The sequence below is a fragment of the Canis lupus genome, chromosome 33, assembly GCF_048164855.1.
Source record: "Canis lupus baileyi chromosome 33, mCanLup2.hap1, whole genome shotgun sequence".
Lineage (NCBI taxonomy): Eukaryota > Metazoa > Chordata > Mammalia > Carnivora > Canidae > Canis > Canis lupus.
Genome location: NC_132870.1, coordinates 798,712 through 819,702, shown reverse-complemented (window position 1 = coordinate 819,702; position 20,991 = coordinate 798,712). Strand labels below are relative to the sequence as shown.

The window sequence follows — 20,991 nt, the reverse complement described above, 5'->3', positions numbered from 1 at the left end:
CCCGCCGCCGGGGGCCCTCCGGAGGCCAGACGGCGGCTCCGCGCTCCCGCTGCCGGACGGCGGCCCGGCTCTCCCCGCCCGAGCCCCCGGGGCCCCGAGGTCCGGTTGGGGCTGGCGGGTCGGGGCTGCGCGGCGGCCGCTCGGGGCGGGCCCTTGGGTCGGGGCTGCGGGACCTCGCGCTCGGGCTCCTCCCTCCCGTCCCCGCCTCCACCTCCGCTTTCTTAACCCGCTGGAGCTAAGTCGAGGTTTGTCCTCGTTCGCTTCTGTGAGACCTGCTGACTCTTCTAACCCTTGTCTTGCTTTCTTTTCCTTTTCTTTTCTTTTCTCTTTTCTTTTTCTCCCCCCTCCCCCGTTTTAAAATTTTGTTTCTGTGCCTACACGCCGATCAGGATTTGGTGGGCTTGAGACTGCCAACTCCACCGCCAGTGGGTTTAATTTTGGGGGTTTCGGATTAACTGCTAATCCTGCAGTGAACTTTAATATTGGGAATTTCGGTGTTTCTACTACCTCGGCGACTCCGTTCAATTTTGGTAACAGTCTGGCAAGTGCAGGTAGATACTGCGGGTCGTACGTGTGACGATGTTGGGAGCCGGAGTCCAAGAATATTTCGCAGCTCCGAGTTTTCGGAAGAGCAGCGACTTGCCTAAAGGGGAAAGGACGTTCATTCATTCCCTAGAGTCGAATCAAAAACGTTTGCATCTAGCTCCGACTGTCTTAAAAGATTTGGTTTTTAGAAGCCTTGCAAGTTGTGATGTTCCTTTGTTGAACTTGCATTCGATCCGACAGAATATACCTTCCAAGTGGTAAGAATCTGGAACGGATTATTTGAAGTAGAATATGTTTTCCAAATTGTTTATCTTATCTCTTACAAAACAGAAACTCACCAGTCAGGCTCTTTTCTCTGGGATTCTTGGACTCCTGCAGTCATTTTTTTTTTTTTTCCCCCATCTTTCCTGCATCTTTCATTGCAATTTCATTCGACTGTCTTTGTGTTTCCCAAGAGAAACAAGTCTTATACGAACAGCAACATCCTGTATTTTTAAAATGTGTTTAGCAACAACAATGTATTCCTTTGGTCCACTCGGCAGATTAGGATGCATTTCTGTAAGATATGTAATTTTAAAGAGTCTTGGTTTTTTACAGGATTTTTTTGAGAAATAAGTAGAGCAGTTTAATTTGTCAGATAGCATGGAGGCTAGTAGGTAGGCTAGACATATTTGTATTAAATAATGATGAAGATTTTAGTACCTATATGGATTGAAGCTCATTGGAAATTTGCAAAGCACAGACTATAATGTGTTTATATGTATATATAAATTTAAAATAGGTCTGTGTATTTTACATAGTTATCCTATAGAAAAGTCTTGTTCCTCTGCTGCTCGTATATGAATATATTGTCCATATTCTCTTGCATTATGCCACTTATACCCATGCCAATTATATGCATTTTGTAAACATTATTTATTCCCTAAAATTTATTTGGAAAGTCTGGTATTTGTGCAGTATTTGTTAGAGCAGTACGAATATCACCTCGGCATCTGATTTGAAATGTTTTGAAGAATACGTTTGAATTCCTTGAATTCCAAAGATAAAACAGTCCTTGTTGTTAAGGTATATTTAAAGTGATCGTGTATCACTGTCATTTACTGTCATGCACATTTATTTTTCCATTTGCTTAAAATTGGCACTGGGTAAAACAGCTGTATTTTGAAATTTGTGTTTCTGAACAAAGCCACCCAGCTTGTAATTCAACAACAATAAATAAACTTATTGGTATTTGCTTGATTTCATGTTCATTTGGAGTTATCACTGTTAAGTGTTGAGTTGTGATAATATAACTGTATTTTAACCACTTCTATGTATGTTCAGTAACTGAACCTTCAGCAAAGGGATGATAGAAATTCTTATTTTTTTTATTTTTTTTAAAGTCTTGTTTATTTTGTATCTTAACAGATTCACTATTACATTTTTGGTATTAGGAACCATGATAAGCTACTAATATTGTGTAGCCAAATCAGAATATATCATAGTTATTCTATGTAAGGGAAGATAATGAAAAAGATTGAGAGCAGTGTTTTATACTTTTAGTTGATTTTTTTTTTTTTTAGTCCAAATGTTTACAGTTTGCAGTACTGCAATAGAACCTACAAGAAAATAGCCTATTTGGTTATGTCTACAGTATGCAGTCTATTCTTGAGTAATTTTCCAAATCAAAATTATATGGTGAATATCAAAAGGTTGAGGTTTTTTCTTTCTTATATCCTTTATGTAACATGAATCTATCTCTTAAACTAGAAATATAGGAAATTAGAAGTTAGAATTGTGAAAAACTGTGGCATAATGCAGCACTAATGGTTCAGACTTTTTTTTTTTTTTTTAAGATTTATTTATTTATTCATGATAGACAGACAGGGGCAGAGACACAAGCAGAGGGAGAAGCAGGCTCCATGCCAGGAGCCTGACGCGGGACTCGATCCCAGGACTCCAGGATCGCGCCCTGGGCCAAAGGCAGGCGCTAAACCGCTGAGCCACCCAGGGTTCCCCATTTTTCTTAAAAGTCTTTTTGGCACCACATTGGTAATCAGGTAAAAACTGACAATAAGGAAAAAACATAAAACAATATTAGATTGTCTATATTCCATCCCATTCATATGTCAAATTACATATGGTTAAGATTAGTTTCATCTCTAAACTTACCTAAAAAATGTGTGTGTCTGTATCTGTCGGTTGCCAAACTGGTGCAGAGAACTATGCTAGTTCCACTCTCCTTTCCTACTACTGCATTCCAGTTGGAGCTTGTTTTTCCCCCCATATCTCTTTCTTCAAGAAACATTCTTGTTGTAGGGAGGTCAGTATGTTTCCTTTAGAAAGTTGCAAAGTTTTCATGAAGACTAAGTAGAAATATAAGCTGAAATACAAGTTAATTCATCAAACCCAAAGCTGCAAACTGGCCCCACAATCTGCTGATATGATGTTTCACACTATTTTAAAAACATTTGAGATGCCTGGGTGGCTCAGTGGTTTAGCACCTGCTTTCCACCCAGGGTGTGATCCCGAGTTCCGGGATCAAGGCCCATATCCCTGCATGGAGCCTGCTTCTCCTTCTGCCTGTGTCTCTGCCTCTCTCTCTCTCTCTCTCTCTCTCTCTCTCTGCCTCGTGAATAAATAAATAAAATCTTTAAAAAAAAATAAAAACATTTGAGTTTTTGCCCCTCTCCCCCAAATGAATTAGGGTTTAAAATTCTGTAAATTTCACATAGAAAATTTAGATCCTCTGTTTCTCTTAGGAAAAATGAAACATACAACACTACGAAACTACCATTCTCCCAGCGCAGTAATCTGCTGGAATTTAGAAATTGCTGCCACTTTTAAAAACTATTCACATTGAGCAGTTCTATCAGTCAGTAAACATCCGGTCTATTTCACTCTTTAATGTTATCAGCCTTAATCTTGTAGGCATTTGAATTTGCAACTCCTACTCTAAAAAGTACATGCATAGTCATTTTAGAGTTTGTTAAGCATGGTAATAGGCTTAACGTTTTCTTAGCTGTAACTGTTAATCACCCCTTTAGTTTGAAGGGTATATATTGCATTGTGGTTATTTCTATTTTAAATACTTAGTCATTATTTCTTGCAACATACTGACTTCATGATGAGTAGCGTAGTTTTTTAAAAACTGAAGTTGAAAGTAGAGAAAGGAAAAATTAGATCAAACTATTTTGTCTTTTTATGTGGCAATGACGTAAAATAATTTGAAAAAAGAAATTAATGCATACAAAAGATTCTTCCTTTCTGTTTTATTTATCCTTTTTAAATTAGGTGGGTTTGGAGGATTTGGGACAACATCTACAACAGCAGGTTCTGCTTTCAGCTTTTCTGCTCCAGCTAACACAGGCGCTACTGGTAAGAAGATATCTAAATCATTTGTAAAGTGAATGAACTAGACATCAGCTTCTTCTTTTTTTTTTTTTTTAACTTACGCAATTTAAATTTTTCCTTCAAAGGACTCTTTGGTGGTACTCAGAACAAAGGTTTTGGATTTGGTACTGGTTTTGGCACAACAACTGGAAGTAGTACTGGTTTAGGTACTGGTTTGGGAACAGGACTGGGATTTGGAGGATTTAATACACAGCAGCAGCAACAGCAAACTAGTAAGTATAAGAGGCCTTCATCCTACTTCAAATATAAAACTGTAACATATACCTAACATTGAGTGCACTGTTCAAAACACTTTAGTGGATATCTCTTTTTTTTGAAGATTTATCAGTATTAGTTCCACAAAATTCCAAAAGCTACTTCTCATGTTTATATATGATGATAGCAACTGGGGAGAAGAGAAGACTGACTGACAGGATGAGGATTATTAACCCTCTGTGTTTAATATGTTTAATAGCATATGTTAATATGTTTAATAGCATAATGTTTAATAGCATTCTGTTGAACTTTCGTTGCTGAAAGTAACACAGAAAACAGCACAAAAGTACAGCTTAATGAATTATATATAAGGTGAACACCTGTAACCACTGCCTGTGCCAGGCAGTGGCCCTGGCCAGCCACTTGAGAAACTCTTCACATTGCCCTTGCAGTCACTGCCCTGTCAGAGGAACTATAATTCTGTCTTTCATGGTGACCTGTTCTTTACTTGACTTTATAATTTTGTCATATAAGTTTAAGTGTAAACATTATTATTTAGTTTTATTTGTCTTCAAACTTTGTTAAGTTCCCCTGTTAGCCCTTTTTTGTTTGTTTGTTTTTACAATTTGCTAAATCAGATACTTGTTCTATACAGTTTTTCAAGTCAGGACTTTACTAGATTGCATTCCTGTGGTATAGTTTAACATATTTTGTATGTAGTCTTCTCTGTTTCTTGTAAATTGGGTTGGATCTAGACACTTTGGCTGTAAGACTATATTGCATTCTTTATTAAGAGGTATATAATGTCAGTGATGTCTTTTTTGTTGTGTTAGCAGTAGCCATTGGTGATCAGTACTTAGATCCATTAATTTTTTAGGGGTTACAAAATGGTATCATTCCAACCCTGTGACTCCTTTTACATGTATTTTATAAAGAAAAACTTTATTATTTGGTTGATTCTTTTCCATATTTACGATTAGTTTTCAAAATAAAGAGTTGGAAGAAAAAAAAAAGAAAAAAGAAAAAAAGAGTTGGTTCTCTATGATTCTCCAATGGAGACTAATTACATTTTTTTTTAATGTTAGGAACTTAAGTATTTCAACTATTTGGTATTTTTTAATCTGTTGCAGTTATTATCCTTATCGATGTTTAAACTGTCCCATCTTTGGCCAAAGATACAAGCCTTTTCAGGTTGGCTTCCAAGTCCTTTGACACAAGCTTTGAATCAGTCTTTGATAGCATCCTTACTAGCTGGTATGGCGATATGTTCCAGGGTTATCTTGTATGATTAATTTATTTAATTCTCACAAGAACCTTATGAAATAGTACTCTTGTACCACTTGACTGACTGTATGTTGTATGTCAGGCATTGGGTATATAAGGTTGAGAGCCACAAAGCCTGTTTATAGTCTACTTGGAGATAGAATGACAGATATCTAATTAGAATAACAAATATCCATTTATACAAAATACATATATATGTGAAAGTTCTAAAATGAATCCCTACAAGGTGCTGTGGAATACAGAGGAAGAACTGAATCTTGAAAGAATTAGGTTAGATGAAGTCAGAAAAGGGTATTCCAAGTAGAATAACTGACAAAAGCATCATTGCATGGCATAGTATAATGAATTTGGGACCTGCTGCTGTAAGGAGTTTGAGTTTAACCTACAAAGATTATGGAGCTGTTGTCTTATTTTTAAAACAGGTGCTTGCTGTCTGGCTATACCATCTGTGATATGTCTAATCTCAGTTGTCTGCTGACTTCCTGGACAGTACCTCTTATTCATTTAAAACTTTAGCAGTTGGCTGTTAGTCTTACTTTACTTTTCAATTTCTATCTGGGTTAAACATCACATGGCTATATACTCAAACAGCCATGCCGTCTACCTTTTTTTCCAAAGACCTCTTCCATTTTACCTAAACAATTCTTACCCTCGACCTTGGCAACATCTGAAAATGTTCTAATTTTAAAATCACTAACATGAACATCCCACAACTTGTTCTTTTAGCCTGCCTTTATAAGAACTTCCAATATAGCTGTTCCTAGACCTCATTAGGTCTTTAAACCAGTGACATTGTCATTTAGACCATTTTCTATTCTTTATCTGCTCCTTCTTGTCTTCACTATCCTCTCAAATTAGCTTAGATTCTATGTCCTTCTATTTCAGTCACTGGTTGCCAGTATGCTAAACTTCCTTGTCCTTTTATCATGTGCCTGGCGGTGGGGCGGGGGGGGGGGGGGGGATCCCAAGCTGGTGTAAGCCCAACTGTCTATCTAGATACTACTTGAGAAAATCACACAATACAAAATATTGAATAGTACCCCTAAATTCTTAATCACTGACCTAACTTGGGGCCTCAACATTGCCTGGTAATCCTTTGAAGTTTCTCTATTTAATTTATTCTCCAACCTTCTATAATAGTTATTTTAAACCTTTATTCTCTTCAAATCTCAGATTTCTCTGTTCTTATTTTCAGCAGATAGCCTTGACCTCTTCTTCATAGAGAAAACAGTAATTCCTCATTGTAATTCCTTCAGCTTCCCACTACCAAATCTGTTTATCTACCTCCCTCTCTGCTCATCCTTTTCTCTTTTCACCTGTGCTCTGGATCTCATTCTCCCAAAGGACCCTTGTACTGTTGGTTCTTTCCAGCAACCCTCCCCCCCAATAGTCAACTTCTCTCCCCAGTGATCCTTCTTACCCACATTTCAACAACCTGAAGTATCTTTTTCCTTAAAATAGTAACCACAGAACAAAACTACTTTAATCTCATATCACACTTCAGTTGCTGTTCTCTGTTCCCCTTTATAAACTACATGAAATAGTTATGGAAGAAGGGGATCCCCTTCTGTTGTCTTCTGTTTCCTCTTAGCCCACAGTGATTTGGATTCTGTTATTTTTTACCCAAATAGTTAAGATCATTAGTCCTTTCCGATCCAGTGAATACTTAATGTTCTTTATTTATGAAACACTTAACACAAAAATAAGAGAGTAAAATGACCGTATATTCTACTGAATAGATTCCCCCAAAAGTCAGAATTTGCCGTACTTGTTTTATCTATCTCCTTTCCTCACTCTTTTTTTTTTTATTACTGAAGTATTTTAAAGCAAATCCTAAATGTGTCTTTTTACCCTCACTTTACTATGCCTCCCTCTTTAAAAATATGGACATCACTCCAACTCATTATTTATAATTCCTTGGTATCGTCTAATACCTAGTCCTTAATCACATTTCCCTATGTTTCATTCAGGTTTTCTTCAGCTGGTTTATTCAAATCATGAGCCAAACAAGATCCCCACATTCATTTTCTTTTTATGTCTCAAGTTGTGTTTTTTTTTTTTTTTTTTTTTTTTTTTTTAAGAGAGAGCGTTGCTCAGAGAGGGAGGAGAGGGAGAGAGAGAGGGAGAATCTTAAGCAGGCTCTCCAACCAGTGCAGAGCCTGATGAAGAGCTGGATCTCACAACCCTGAGATCATGACCTAAACCAAAATTAAGAGTCGACTTAACCAATCCAGCCATCCAGGCACCCCTCAAGTTTCTTTTAGTATAGAGAGCTCCACACTCCTTTTTGCCCCATCAAGAATTGGAGAAACTGGGCCAGTTGTCCTGTGAAATGTCCCCAAATCTAGGTTTCCTTCCGGTATCATTTAACTTTATACCCCATTTTCTAAAGCTAAATGAAGTTAGCTTTATATTCGATTCAAGTTTGACTTCTTGGCATGGATACTTTGCCAGTTGTGCAATGTACTTCATACTGCATCACATTAAAAGGTTTATCCCTCTTTTGATGACACTAAGATTGATCAGTGGGTTCGGGGGATGACACCCAATCTGTCTTGTAAAGTTCCCCATCAGTCTTTAACTTAATGGTTTCATTCATTGATGATCACTGCCTCAGTTATTTTATTAGGAGTTGCAAAATGGTGATTTCTGCCCTCCCGTTCACACTAAAATTCTGTAAAAGGAAGTTTTTCTTCGTCCCCCAAGAGTGCTGGGTCACCCTAAAATATAATTTGTATAGGAAAGGCAAACTAAATTCTTTTTAATTGACAAGGTTTTTTGTTTGTTTTTAAAATATTTTATTTATTAAATAGAGAGTACACACACAAATGGAGCAGTAGGCAGAGGGAGAGGGAGGGGGAGAAGCAGACTCCCCGCTGATAAGGGAGCTCAGTGTGGGGCTCCATCCCAGAACCCTGGGATCACGATCTTAGCTGAAGGCAGATGCTTGACCTACTGAGCCACCCAGGTGCCCCTAATTGACAGTTTTTGTCGGAAGTTGTTGGTAGCCTGATTATTTCCAGTGGTGTCCAAGGAATTGAGGTTTTTAAATTTTTTGATCTTTTAAAAAACATAATTCTGAATGCATGAGTTTTATTAAATTGAATGTGCTTGAGGTGGTTGCATTTTTTTTTTTTTTTTTAATGCTCAAATTGTCAGTTTTGGCCAACATGAGCCCTTAATTTCAACAATAATCTGGTCAATTTTTTTCTTACCTCATTCTTTAGTACTCCTTATTGCTTCTGCTGGTTTATGTTCCTCTTCCTCTTTACCAGAGATTTGCACATGCTATTCATCTTTGCCCCTACATCATGGCCTGGCTGACCTCTTCCTTTACGCCTTAGTGAATTTCTAGTGGAGCAGCCTTCTCTTGACCTTCGGCGCCCCACTTGATTAGCTCCCTCATTTAGTACTCTCATAGCCTCTGTACTTCTCTGAGGAATTTACCACAGTTGTTACTATTTGTCTGATATGCTGTTTGTTTACCACTCTGTCCTTAGTCTTTAGCTCTGTGTCTGATATTTAATGGATACTCATTCGTGAATGAAAGTATGTATTTATGTATGAGATATAAAACCTGGAGAGACTATGTATTGTCAGAAAAAATGTAAGGGAAAAGAGCTTTTCAAGGAGGATGTGTGTTCAATGAAAGTTGAAGATTTTTCTTTGGGAGCTGAAGGAATAATCAACAGCATGAGGGCCCTGGGAAGGTAGAAAGGTATGAGAAGTCTTAATATGTTAAGGTTTGAAAAGAATGTTTTGGATTTTGTAATTTGAGCTCATCTATTCCTTCCAGCTAGTGAACTCTGAATAGACTAGTATGGCTGTAATCTAGTTTGAAGTGTAAAAAGGAAGCTAAATGTAAATCAGTACAGATCATAGTTTATCTCATTTAGAAGTTGAGATAAAGTGTAGGAATTTTTCTTGGCAAAAGCTACAAAAATAGCTTATTGAGCTTTTAATAAGGATTCAAATCTTCTGGCTTCTAGTCCATTTCTTTACAATTTTTGTATGTGCCCATTTGGAAATTAATACTGTTCATCTGGAAGGTAATAAGAGACCCTTTATAGCCCTGTAGCAGCCCCAATGATCTTGTGGTATTTAGAATCTTTAGACCTGAAAGAAAACTTAAATATCATCTAATAAAACTAAAACTCAAGAGCATTTGGTGTTCATGATTTTTCTCTTACCTATGTACCATTTGTATTATTAAGAATTTTCTTTAAGTCAATTTACTTTTAAATACTACATTTATTTTAAAAGGAAGATTTGTACTACTGCTATACATGGAAAACCAGTATTATTTGCTACAAAGGCAGGATAATTGAAATTAAGTACACAGAAGATGTAATAATGTTTATAAGTTCTAATTAATACTTTTGCCTTAAGCTCTGACCTTTAGACTTTTTTCCTTTGATATAATATGAGCTAAGCAGGTGTTTGTGAGCCATTAAAAGCAGGCTAGCATTAAACTGAGACTTATTTAAAACATCAGAAAATTAAAAGATTTTTTTTTGTTATGTGAATTAGTCCATAATTAGACAACTGTTGCCTGACAGCTATAATTTCATATACTGGGGATATTTACCTCCCACTTTGGAAATACTGGCCTGATCTAACAACTTTACCCTTTCTGTTGGAGAAATTGTAGTACAGAGAAGTGACTTACCAAACCTACACACCCTGCTAAGGTTTTTAGCTTAGAAGCCTAATGATTAGTTCAACTGTTCTTTTTACTGTATATTTCTTCATAATAAGAGAAGGAAAAGTGCTTAATATTGATAAAATACTGATACAATGATTCTTTTTATTTTCTCCTCGAATTTGTATTTATTATATACATATAACAGCAATAAAGATTTAAGAACCAATTCTGCAACTTCACAAACTTTACTTTTCCATATCATATTCTTTTTCTTTTTTTTTTTTTTTTTTTTTTCTGTTGACGTGGGTCTAATAAGGAATCCATCTAGTGTACTGGTAATGGAATTATTTGTATTAAAAAGATAATCATTAGAAAAGTAAGTTTAACATTATAAGGACTGCCCTAGTATATTAGTTTCCTAATGTTGCTGTAAGAGTATCACAGACTTAGTGTATTAAATTCATATTTATTATTTTACAGTTCTGGAAATTAGAGATTCAGAAATGGGTTTCACTGGGCTAAAATCAAGATGTTGTTGGCACAGCTGTGTTACTTTAGTCTTTCTCTGCATTTCCTGGCTTGTAGCCCCTTCATCTTTACATCACTTTGACTCTGACTTCCCCCTTCCCTCCTTAGGACCTTTATGATTGTGTTGAGCCCATGCTGATAATCCAGGATAGTCTGAACAAAGTCTCTTAATTTAAGCACATCTACAAAGTTTCTTACGCTGTGCAAAGTGACATATTTACGGATTCTGGGGATTAGGATGTGTGTGTGTGTGTGTAGGGGGGGGTGCGTTATTCTGCCTACCATACCTAGGATCTGAATTGATTGATTCTTTTTTTTTTAATACTAATTATGGGGTACATTTCTAGCATTAGGTGGTCTCTTCAGTCAGCCCACACAAGCTCCTACCCAGTCCAATCAACTGATAAATACTGCAAGTGCTCTTTCTGCTCCAACGCTGTTGGGAGATGAGAGAGATGCTATTTTAGCAAAATGGAATCAGCTGCAGGCCTTTTGGGGAACAGGAAAAGGATATTTCAACAATAACATCCCACCAGTGGAATTCACACAAGAAAATCCCTTTTGCCGATTTAAGGTATTAGTATTTCTTTTGATCCTCACTTGAGTGTGTGTAAAAGAGAATATGATACTGGATTTAAATTATAGGAAGAGAGCAATTGCTTGGTCTTTAGTACTCCTTGAACATGGTGCAATTATATTTTTGTTTTAAAGATTTAGAAGTTATTAAATTGAAGTGATTTCTTACATTTATGTGATTGAAGGTGACCAGAATATGAATGAAGGAAGGTGTGATTAGAATGTAATTTAAAACTGAGGAAAAAATGTTAACAGAAGGGGAGTGGTCTGCTTTGCATCTATAAAGAGAGACCCAAAACTAGAATTTAGTGATAATTCATCTAATATTGTCCAGGAAAGTACACCCTGGCCAGCAGACAAGAGTATAAGTTCTGTTTGTCACTATTATAGCTGCAGTTAAAGCCATTAAGACAGTATAATCTATTTTCTTTCTGATTTCCATGCCTACCAAACAACTTGCCTCTCATTTGAATTTGACTTCTCAGAGATTCTGTCTCATCAGCAGTGAGAGTATTTAGGTCAACTTGATGGGATTTTTTTTTTTTTTAAGATTTTATTTATTTATTTGAGAGAGAGAGTGCACACCATAATCAGGTAGGGGCAGAGGGAGAGGGAGAAGCAGAATCGCCACTGAGCAGAGAACCAGATGTAGGGCTTGATCCCAGGACCCCAGGATTGTGACCTGAGCCGAAGGCAGACACTTAACCAACTGAGCCACTCAGGTACCCTGATGGTGTATTTTTCATAACTAATGTATTACAATCTAGTTTATACTTCAGCCACTTTTTTTTTAAGACATACAATTTTTTTTAGAGAAGAGCACACACATGTGCAACCTGGGTGAAAGGCAGACGGAGAGAGAGCATGGGACCTGTTATGGGACTGGATCTCATGACCCTAAGATTCTGACCTGAGGGTGGTGGGGGAGGGGCAAGGAAAGAGGGACAGAGAGAATCTCCAGGATATTTCCCACTGACTGAGGAGCCCTACACGCAGCTGGATCCCACAACTCTAAGATCATGACCTGAGCCAAAATCAAAAGTCAGATGCTCAATTGAGTGAGCCATGCAGGTGTCCCGGCCCCTTTCCTTTTTTTTTTTTTTTTTTTAAATTTTATTTATTTATTCATGATAGTCACACAGAGAGAGAGGCAGAGACACAGGCAGAGGGAGAAGCAGGCTCCATGCAGGGAGCCCGACGTGGGATTCGATCCCGGGTCTCCAGGATCACGCCCTGGGCCAAAGGCAGGCGCCAAACCGCTGCGCCACCCAGGGATCCCCCCGGCCACTTTTCAATGGCAAAAAAAATCACTTTTTGTTGCCTAGGTCAGTGTCTAATCAATATGTATGTAAGCCTGTGTTTGAAGCTTCAAGGCTGAAGCTTGATCAGACCCTTTTCAACATGGTTAAATGACAAAAAGTGACTAAATTATCTTATTTAAAAATATCTCTTTATCTCATCACTCTAACAAAAAGTTTTTAAGTATTATATAGTTGAAATTTTAATACTTTTGTTAAGTGACTAAGGGCTATACCGTGGACATAGGCTGAATATAACTTTTTTTTAAGTTGATGTATAACATACAAATGGCAAAATGAGAACTAGTCTAGAATGAATTTAAGTTCTTTAAAAGTTGCATTATGGGGTACCTGAGTAGTTCAGTTGGTTAAGCGTCTGACTCTTGATTTTGGCTCAGGTCATGATCTTGGAGTTGTGGGATGCAGCTGTGTGTAGGGCTCCTCAGTCAGCAGGAAGTCTGCTGGAGATTCTCTCTGTCCCTCTTCCCTTGCCTACCCAAATAAATAAATAAATAGTTTCTTTTTTTTTTTTTCTTTTAAAATTTTTTTTATTTAAAGATTTTATTTATTTATGGGAGACACACACAGAGAGAGAGAGAGAGAGGCAGAGACACAGGCAGAGTGAGAAGTAGGCTCCATCCAGGGAGCCCGACGCGGGACTTGATCCCGGGTCTCCAGGATCAGGCCCTGGGCTGAAGGCGGCGCTAAACCACTGAGCCACCCGGACTGCCCTGTTTCTTTTTTTTAAAGTTGCATTATAAATGGTGACAAGAGAAGAGGCTTCTATCTAAAAGAGTAATTCTTTAGAAAGGTATAGTTTGTCATATTTAATATTATGTTAAAAACTAACATTTTTCATAAAGTTTCATATTACATGAAACCATAAAATGATGTAGATATTCTTTATAGTAAGTTTGACAGTGTTCTATTTTTAAAATATTTATATTCAGAAAAAAAAGTATAGTAAATCATTTATTTGTGTATCTAAAACTTAGTTTAAGATTCCGTAAGTCATGGGGCACCTGGGTGGCTCCATGGTTGGGCATCTGCCTTTGGCTTAGGTCATGATCCCAGAGTCCCAGGATCGAGTTCCACATCGAACTCCCCGGAGGGAGCCTGCTTCTCCCTCTGCCTGTGTCTCTGCCTCTTTCTGTGTCTCTCCTGAATAAGTAAAATCTTAAAAAAAAAAAAAAAAAAAAGGTTCCATAAGTCAATATAGCAAAATAAATTAGGTCTTGGTCCATGACTTTTGAAACAGTCATTTTTATAATGACATGCAGAATTGTTTCATCAGAGTTCAGGAACACTCAACAATAATGAATATCGAAGTTCTTCAGAGGAGAAGCTATTTGGTTACTGTTAAAGAGGACATTTTAATTTCACTATAAGTTTATATTATCCTTGGGTAAAATAGTTTCTCTATACTTTTGTCATGACCTAGGGCACAGTGTGGTGGGAAGAATCATTCTCTTCATTAGTAGATATTAAACTGTTTTCCCTGTTTTAGCAGGTATTTAAGGTATTAATATTAAACATCTGATGTAAAATCTGTACATTTTTAAAAATTTTGTTTACTTTGTCATTCTACAGGCAGTAGGATATAGTTGTATGCCCAATAATAAAGATGAAGATGGGCTACTGGTTTTAGTTTTCAACAAAAAAGAAACAGATATTCGAAGCCAGCAACCGCAGTTGGTAGAATCATTGCATAAAGTTTTGGGAGGAAACCAGACACTTACTGTAAATGTAGAGGGTATTAAAACATTGCCAGATGATCAGTAAGTATACGTTAAATATATTTATTTCTGTGTGCCTTGGTCCAAAGAGAGTGATCCAACAGCATTTTTGTTGATAAAGCACAAATTAAATCTTAAAGCAGAATGTTATCACTCAACTAGTGATTATTCAGTATTTATAGCAACATTTGTTTAAAAGCTTCTTTTCTTAATCTTGGAGTTCATTTTTTTTTCTTGAATTTTTTTGTTTTTTAGAGGTGGGAAAGGCAGAGGGAGAGAGAATCTTGCAGGCTCCACGCCAAGTGTGGAGGCCAGATGCGGGGCTTGATCTCACATCCCTTATATCTTGACCTGAGCTGAATTCAAGAGTCAGACATTTAACTGGCTGAGCCACTAAGGCGCCCCTTAATCTTGGAGTTCTTAATTTATCAGATGCTAATAATTCTTTAGATTTTTCATTCAGAAACAGGAAGAAACAGTAATCATGGCTGTGTATACAAATCAAAGGCCACAAAGATGTTACTGGAAAGTTTTAACTGATGACTGTTTATGCTCCTTAGTGAGATATAATATGTGAGATAAGCTTCAATAGGATCTCCAAAGTACTTCTCAATTCTGGAAAAGATAGTAATGTTTACATAGGACTTTGCAGCTAAGCAAACCTTTTACAAATATTAAAATGTCTGTCTCATTTTAATTTTATTGTTATCATTTAAGTTGATTTGTAAGTGAACATAATATTAAATAAGTAAAGGTTCCTCATTTTCCAAGATTTAAGAAAATACTCTTTTAATTCTCTTCTAAAATGACGATTTCTGAATTCAGCTAGCACCTTTCTGAAATCACAGCTGCACTGTTACTGAGTTGTATCTATGAGTTGTGTGCTATTTTATAACTTGTTTATTTTTCCCCCAGGACAGAAGTTGTCATTTACGTTGTTGAACGCTCTCCAAATGGTACTTCAAGAAGAGTTCCAGCTACAACACTATATGCCCATTTTGAACAAACTAATATAAAAACACAGTTGCAGCAACTTGGTATAACCCTTTCTATGACTAGAACTGAACTTTCTCCTGCACAAATCAAACAACTTTTACAGAACCCTCCTGCTGGTAAGTTTTTAGTCACAGAGTTGAAATGAAATATTTAGAAATATATAAGCTTCCTCTATTTTGGAATGTATTAGTTGATTATTAATAAAACCAGTGTTTATTATGTCTGCTAATTTGGGACAAAGTTTTAAATGTTTTTATCGTATGTATTCATTTAGCTTTTTTATTATATAGCTAATATGTTTGTTAGAAATTTTGGAAAATAAACAAAGAAAAATGGTCCATAATCCATCTACCCAAAGATAATTCACTTTTAATATTTTTATTTGTTTCTAACTTATCTCTTGTTCTGAGTATTCAAGTAAAATCTAAAAAATGTGTTCTTACAAGGGCTACCTGGGTGGCTTAGCAGTTGAGCATCTGCCTTTGGCTCAGGGCGTGATCCCAGGGTCCTGGGATCGAGTTCTGCATCGGGCTCTCCGCAGGGAGCCTGCTTCTCCCCTCTCTCTGTGTCTGCCTCTTTCTCTGTGTCTCTCATGAACAGATAAATAAAATCTTTAAAAAAAAAAGTGTTCTCATTGAAAAGGATTATAGATGGCATAACTAGATGGACTGTATTACAGACCCTTTATCTCCTTTGCACAGAAATAGCTACTACTAATGATTGTACTCTATTAGTCCTTTATTTTTTTTATTATTTTTTTAAAAGATTTTGTTTATTTATTCATAGACACACAGAGAGAGAGAGAGAGGCAGAGACACAGGGAGAGGGGGAAGCAGGCTCCATGCAGGGAGCCCGATGTGGGACTTGATCCCGAGTCTCCAGGATCACACCCAACGCTGCAGGCGGCGCCAAACCGCTGCGCCACCAGGGCTGCCCTCTATTAGTCCCTTATCTGTGATTTTAATATAACATATATATATATGGAAATCCTTTTAAAAAAAGGATTCTGCACTGTACATCAATTGCAACTTGCCTTTTCAGCTATAGTATTTCTTAGTACTTCCTTTTTTTTTTAAATTTCTTTTTATTGGAGTTCAGTTTGCCAACATATAGCATAACACCCAGTGCTCATCCCATCAAGTGCCCTGCTCAGTGACCATCACCCACCCAGTCACCCCACCCCCCCTCCCGCTCACCTCCCTTCCACCACCCCTTGTTCATTTCCCAGAGTTAGGAGTCTCTCATTTTCTGTCTCCCTCTCTGATATTTCCCACTCATTTTCTCTCCTTTCCCCTTTATTTCCTTTCACTATTTTTTATATTCCCCAAATGAATGAGACCATATAGTGTTTGTCCTTCTCTGATTGATTTATTTCACTCAGCATAATACCCACCAGTTCCATCCACATCGAAGCAGTGCTTAGTACTTCCTATCCCATGTCAGTAAATGGAAATATTCTTTTTAATCTACATGGAATACCATGGATGTACCTTACTTCACTTGAGTTATGTGTCGTTTCTTTTTATTATTATAAACTATGCAGCAATTAAATATCCTTGTAAATATGTCTTAGAACAAATAGGTGGACATGTATTTTAGATCTCTGGTAATGAAATTTTTGAGTTCAAGATTACGTGTATTTTATGTATTATTAGATACTGCCAAATTGCTCTCCACAGAAAGATGTACACACTGTAACAGGAATGTGTTATTTTCATATTTTTCATTTTGTATAACATTTTCTTATTTTGATCTGTTTGCTGAGATTATCAGTCATTTTTCACCACTCTGCAAAAATCACTTTTCATTTGCATTTCCCTGATTTCTAGTAAAACTGAGCATCTTTTTGTATGTTTATTAGCCACTTTTGTATCTTTTGTGAATTAAGATTTCAAGTAATCCATTTTCAGTAAGTGTTTTTGTCTTCCTTTCTGATTTATAGGAGCTTTCTATATTCTGGAGGTTAATCTATTATCCTGTAGGTTATAGGTATTTCCTTTCAATCTATAATTTTTTTTTAAGCTTTATCCTACAAAAATTTTCATTTTTGTAGTGGCCATATTTGATAGTCATTTTTCATTACAGCTCCTGGGTTTTTGTTTTTGTTTTTTTTTTTATCTTACTTTAGGAAGGCCTTTCCCATACAGATATTTAAAAGATGGAGGATATTTTTTTTTGTTTGTTTTGTTTTGTTTTCAGAAAAATTTCTCCTTTTTGATAGGTGTTGATCCCATTATCTGGGAACAAGCCAAGGTGGATAACCCTGATTCTGAAAAGTAAGTGTATCTTCAACTTATTTTCATATAAGAACTAAAATTGCTATCAGGGAAGCAAACAAATGCCAAATGCCAACCATTTATTATATTTCTTACACTTGAGGTGAATTTTTTCATTGCTTTTTAAAGAATGTTGACCCCTGGCTTGTTCAGTTGGTAGAGCATGGGACTCTATCTCAGGGTCATGAGTTCAAGCCCCACATCGGGCATGGAGCCTAATTAAAACATAAAAATTTGCTGGTAAGGATGTATAGTATGGTGAAAACTTTGAAATCTAAACTTTACTTGTTTGTAAGATAAGGTTGAATAAAATCTGTAGTTTAATATTATGATTTCATAGTCATTGATCTGCCTTTGAACCCTAGAAATTTATTGTGAAATTACATGAATGTGGTTATGAGAATTCTAATTTCTTGTACTTTGTAATACTCGTAAAAAACTTTAGATCTGATAAGTTGGCCACTTGAATTTCCTCAGGTTAATTCCTGTACCCATGGTGGGTTTCAAAGAACTTCTTCGAAGACTGAAGGTTCAAGATCAGATGACTAAGCAGCATCAGACCAGATTAGATGTAAGCATTTAACTTCATTCTCTGCCTCTGGGAATAATAAAAGAGATTATGCACACTTCTTTTTACCATGTGGATTACTGTTTTATAACAACATAGTATATGCTGCAAATTAACAATTATAGTTTTGTGCAACTACTTAATATAGTGCCTCCAAAATCATGTAAATCTGATTTGATATATTTTAACAATGAATTGAGAATTGTTGGCTTAGCATTGTTATTAGGCTGTTATTTCCATTTCCAGCCAAGGAATGCATATTACTTAATTAAACACTCTTATTTATGATGCCTTACCAAAATGAAGGCTACAATTGTGATTCTTTGTTGGTGTAGTATAATTGTAGATTAATGAAGCAAACTTAAATTATTGAATGCTTAAATCTCTTAATATCTTTCTAAGTAGATTTGTAAGTAGATCTTAATATCTTAATAATATCTTATTAAGTAGACTGTAATCAAATACTTAAAAGTTACCTTCAAATTCTCTGATGTGATATAACCTGTTGATTCAGTCTCAATAGTGAAAAGCTTACTGCTTTAGGAAGCAACCCATTTCATTGTGTCAGTTAACTCAAATTGATATAAATTCTTTTGCTTACATTAATTCAGTATCTGCCTAGGTATAATTTATACCCATTTTCTCGGGCATTAATTTGCAGGTGATCGCTGTGCTTCCAATGGTAGCACTACAGATATTTGAACATCATAATCATTTCTTCCTTTTTAGTATTCTCTTCTCTGGCTATAAATTTAAGCATGGTTTTTCATGTGACATGATTTCCAGAGCCCTGATTATCTTAGGCTGGACACTGAATTTATCAGCATCACTTTTAAAATGAATTGCCGCAGTACTTACTATAAGTAGGGTATGACCAAAGTTCTTCAGAGTAAGACCAAAGAAGGTATTACCTCTATTTGTGTTAGTCTTAGTAGAGGTTTGTCAACTGAACAAAGTTTGTGGTCTCATTGATTTTTTTCTAATATTCTGTTTATAATTTCATTAATTTCTGTTTTTAACCATTTTCTTGATTCTGCTTGCTTTGGGTTTTTCTTTTTTCTAGTTCCTTAAAGTAGCAGCTTAGGTTATTAATTTGAGACTTTTCCTAATATAGCATTTAATGCTATTAATTTCCTTCTAAGCACTGCTTCAGTTGAATCCTACAAATTTTCATAATGTTAAATTTTCATCTCTGATACATTCAAAATATTTTCTAATTTCACGAGAGTTCTATTTGTTTGAACTTTGTTGATTTCTAGTCTAGTTCTCAGAAAACTTTGTATGATTTCACTTTTGAAGTTTTTAACCTACATGCCTTTGAAAAGAATGTGGATAAATGTTCTCAGGTGGAGTTTTCTATTAGTGTCAATGAGATCTAGTTGGTAGATTGTTTAAGTTCTCTATTGATTTTTCTGCTCACAAGTTCATTGTGAGAGGAGAGTTGGGAATCTCCAGCTACAATTATGGATTTGTCTTTTTCTCCTTTCAGTTGTTGGTTTTTGCTTCGTGTATTTTGAAGGTCTGTTGATTCCTCTTTTCTGCCTTTTGTTTTTTGGGGACACTTTTTAGCATTCTGTTTTTAATTTACTGTCATTTCAACAATTTTAAGTGATTGCCCTAGGGCATTTCTCAGTGGGGTTGAAGGTGGTGTTTTGTTCGTGGGGGCACATTTGGCAATGTCTAGGGATTTGTTTGGTTGTTAGAACTGGGGGTGGGGTAGGGTGGTGCTACAGGCATCTAATTAGTAGAGGCAAGGATGCTGATAAACATCCTAGTGTGTAGACGACAGTGCCTCTGCAGCAATTATCTGGCCCAAATTAATACAGCAGTCCCCCCCCACCCCCCGCCCCCTTATCCACGGTTTCACTTTCCGTGGTTTGGTACTCGTGGTCAGCCGCATCTGGAAGCAGATGATCCTCCTTCTGACAAATCATCAGAAGGTCAATAGTAGCCTAATGCTGTGTCACAATGTCTACGTCATTCACCTCACTTCATCTAATCGGGTAGGCATTTTATCATCTCCCATCATGAGAACAATGGTGAGTACAGTACAGTAAGATATTTTGAGAGACCACATTCCTGTAACTCTTATTATATTACAGTTGTTCTATTTTATTGTTAATCTCCGTATGCCTAAATTATAAATGAGGCTTTATCATTTGTATGTCTGTATGTATTGGAAAAAATAGTAAATATAGGGCTTGGTACTATCCGTGGTTTAAGGCATCCATTGGTGGTTGTCCTCATGGATGAGGGGGGGACTGCTATAGTACTGGAGTTGAGGAAACCTATAATATCTAATAAAACATTAGATGTTTTATTAGTGTATAAATAGTGTATCTCCTATACCAGTGCTAATAGGCTTTTCTTGGAGCTGTCAGCATGATGCTTGCTTCTCAGTTTTGGACTTTTTGAGACAGGAGGGGGTATGCCAGAGGTTGGGGACTGTGGTAACTCACCACCAGTTTAGTGGCACTTCAAATTCAGTATCTTCTTATGCAGTCCGCTTGCCACTATTTTTCAGAGTCCTCAAGTAGTTGCCCATGCATTCTTTTCAAATTTTATAGCTATATTAAATAGGAGAGATAGAATGGCATATACCTAAGTCCATTTTTGTTACACTTATCTTCACTCAATTTCAGGAGTTCACTGTTTATTTAGATTTTATTTTATTTTATTTTATTTTTAATTTTTTTTTTAATTTTTATTTATTTATGATAGTCACAGAGAGAGAGAGGCAGAGACACAGGCAGAGGGAGAAGCAGGCTCCATGCACCGGGAGCCTGACGTGGGATTCGATCCCGGGTCTCCAGGATCGCGCCCTGGGCCAAAGGCAGGCGCTAAACCCAGGGATCCCTGTTTACTTAGATTTTAATCTCTAGTCTAATTATATTGTTCAGGTATCTCCTATTATCTCTCTGCTTAACTCTGCAGTGCCCTTAGTTGGACA

At 36.5% G+C, this 20,991-nt stretch overlaps 1 protein-coding gene across 2 annotated transcripts in view; it reads left to right on the top strand.

The window, feature by feature from the left end:
* The window catches only part of NUP54 (nucleoporin 54), a 30,875-nt gene that overhangs the window by 408 nt on the left and 9,476 nt on the right, over positions 1 to 20,991 (top strand). Inside the window, exons 2-9 of one of the 2 annotated variants that reach the window (XM_072810504.1) lie at positions 390 to 551; positions 3,820 to 3,903; positions 4,005 to 4,151; positions 10,939 to 11,165; positions 14,056 to 14,243; positions 15,117 to 15,313; positions 17,419 to 17,473; positions 17,951 to 18,044. In XM_072810504.1, the coding sequence (XP_072666605.1) occupies positions 390 to 551; positions 3,820 to 3,903; positions 4,005 to 4,151; positions 10,939 to 11,165; positions 14,056 to 14,243; positions 15,117 to 15,313; positions 17,419 to 17,473; positions 17,951 to 18,044 (1,154 nt within the window). The remainder of the gene's footprint in view (positions 1 to 389; positions 552 to 3,819; positions 3,904 to 4,004; positions 4,152 to 10,938; positions 11,166 to 14,055; positions 14,244 to 15,116; positions 15,314 to 17,418; positions 17,474 to 17,950; positions 18,045 to 20,991) is intronic. The other variant, XM_072810505.1, reaches the window with a different exon arrangement.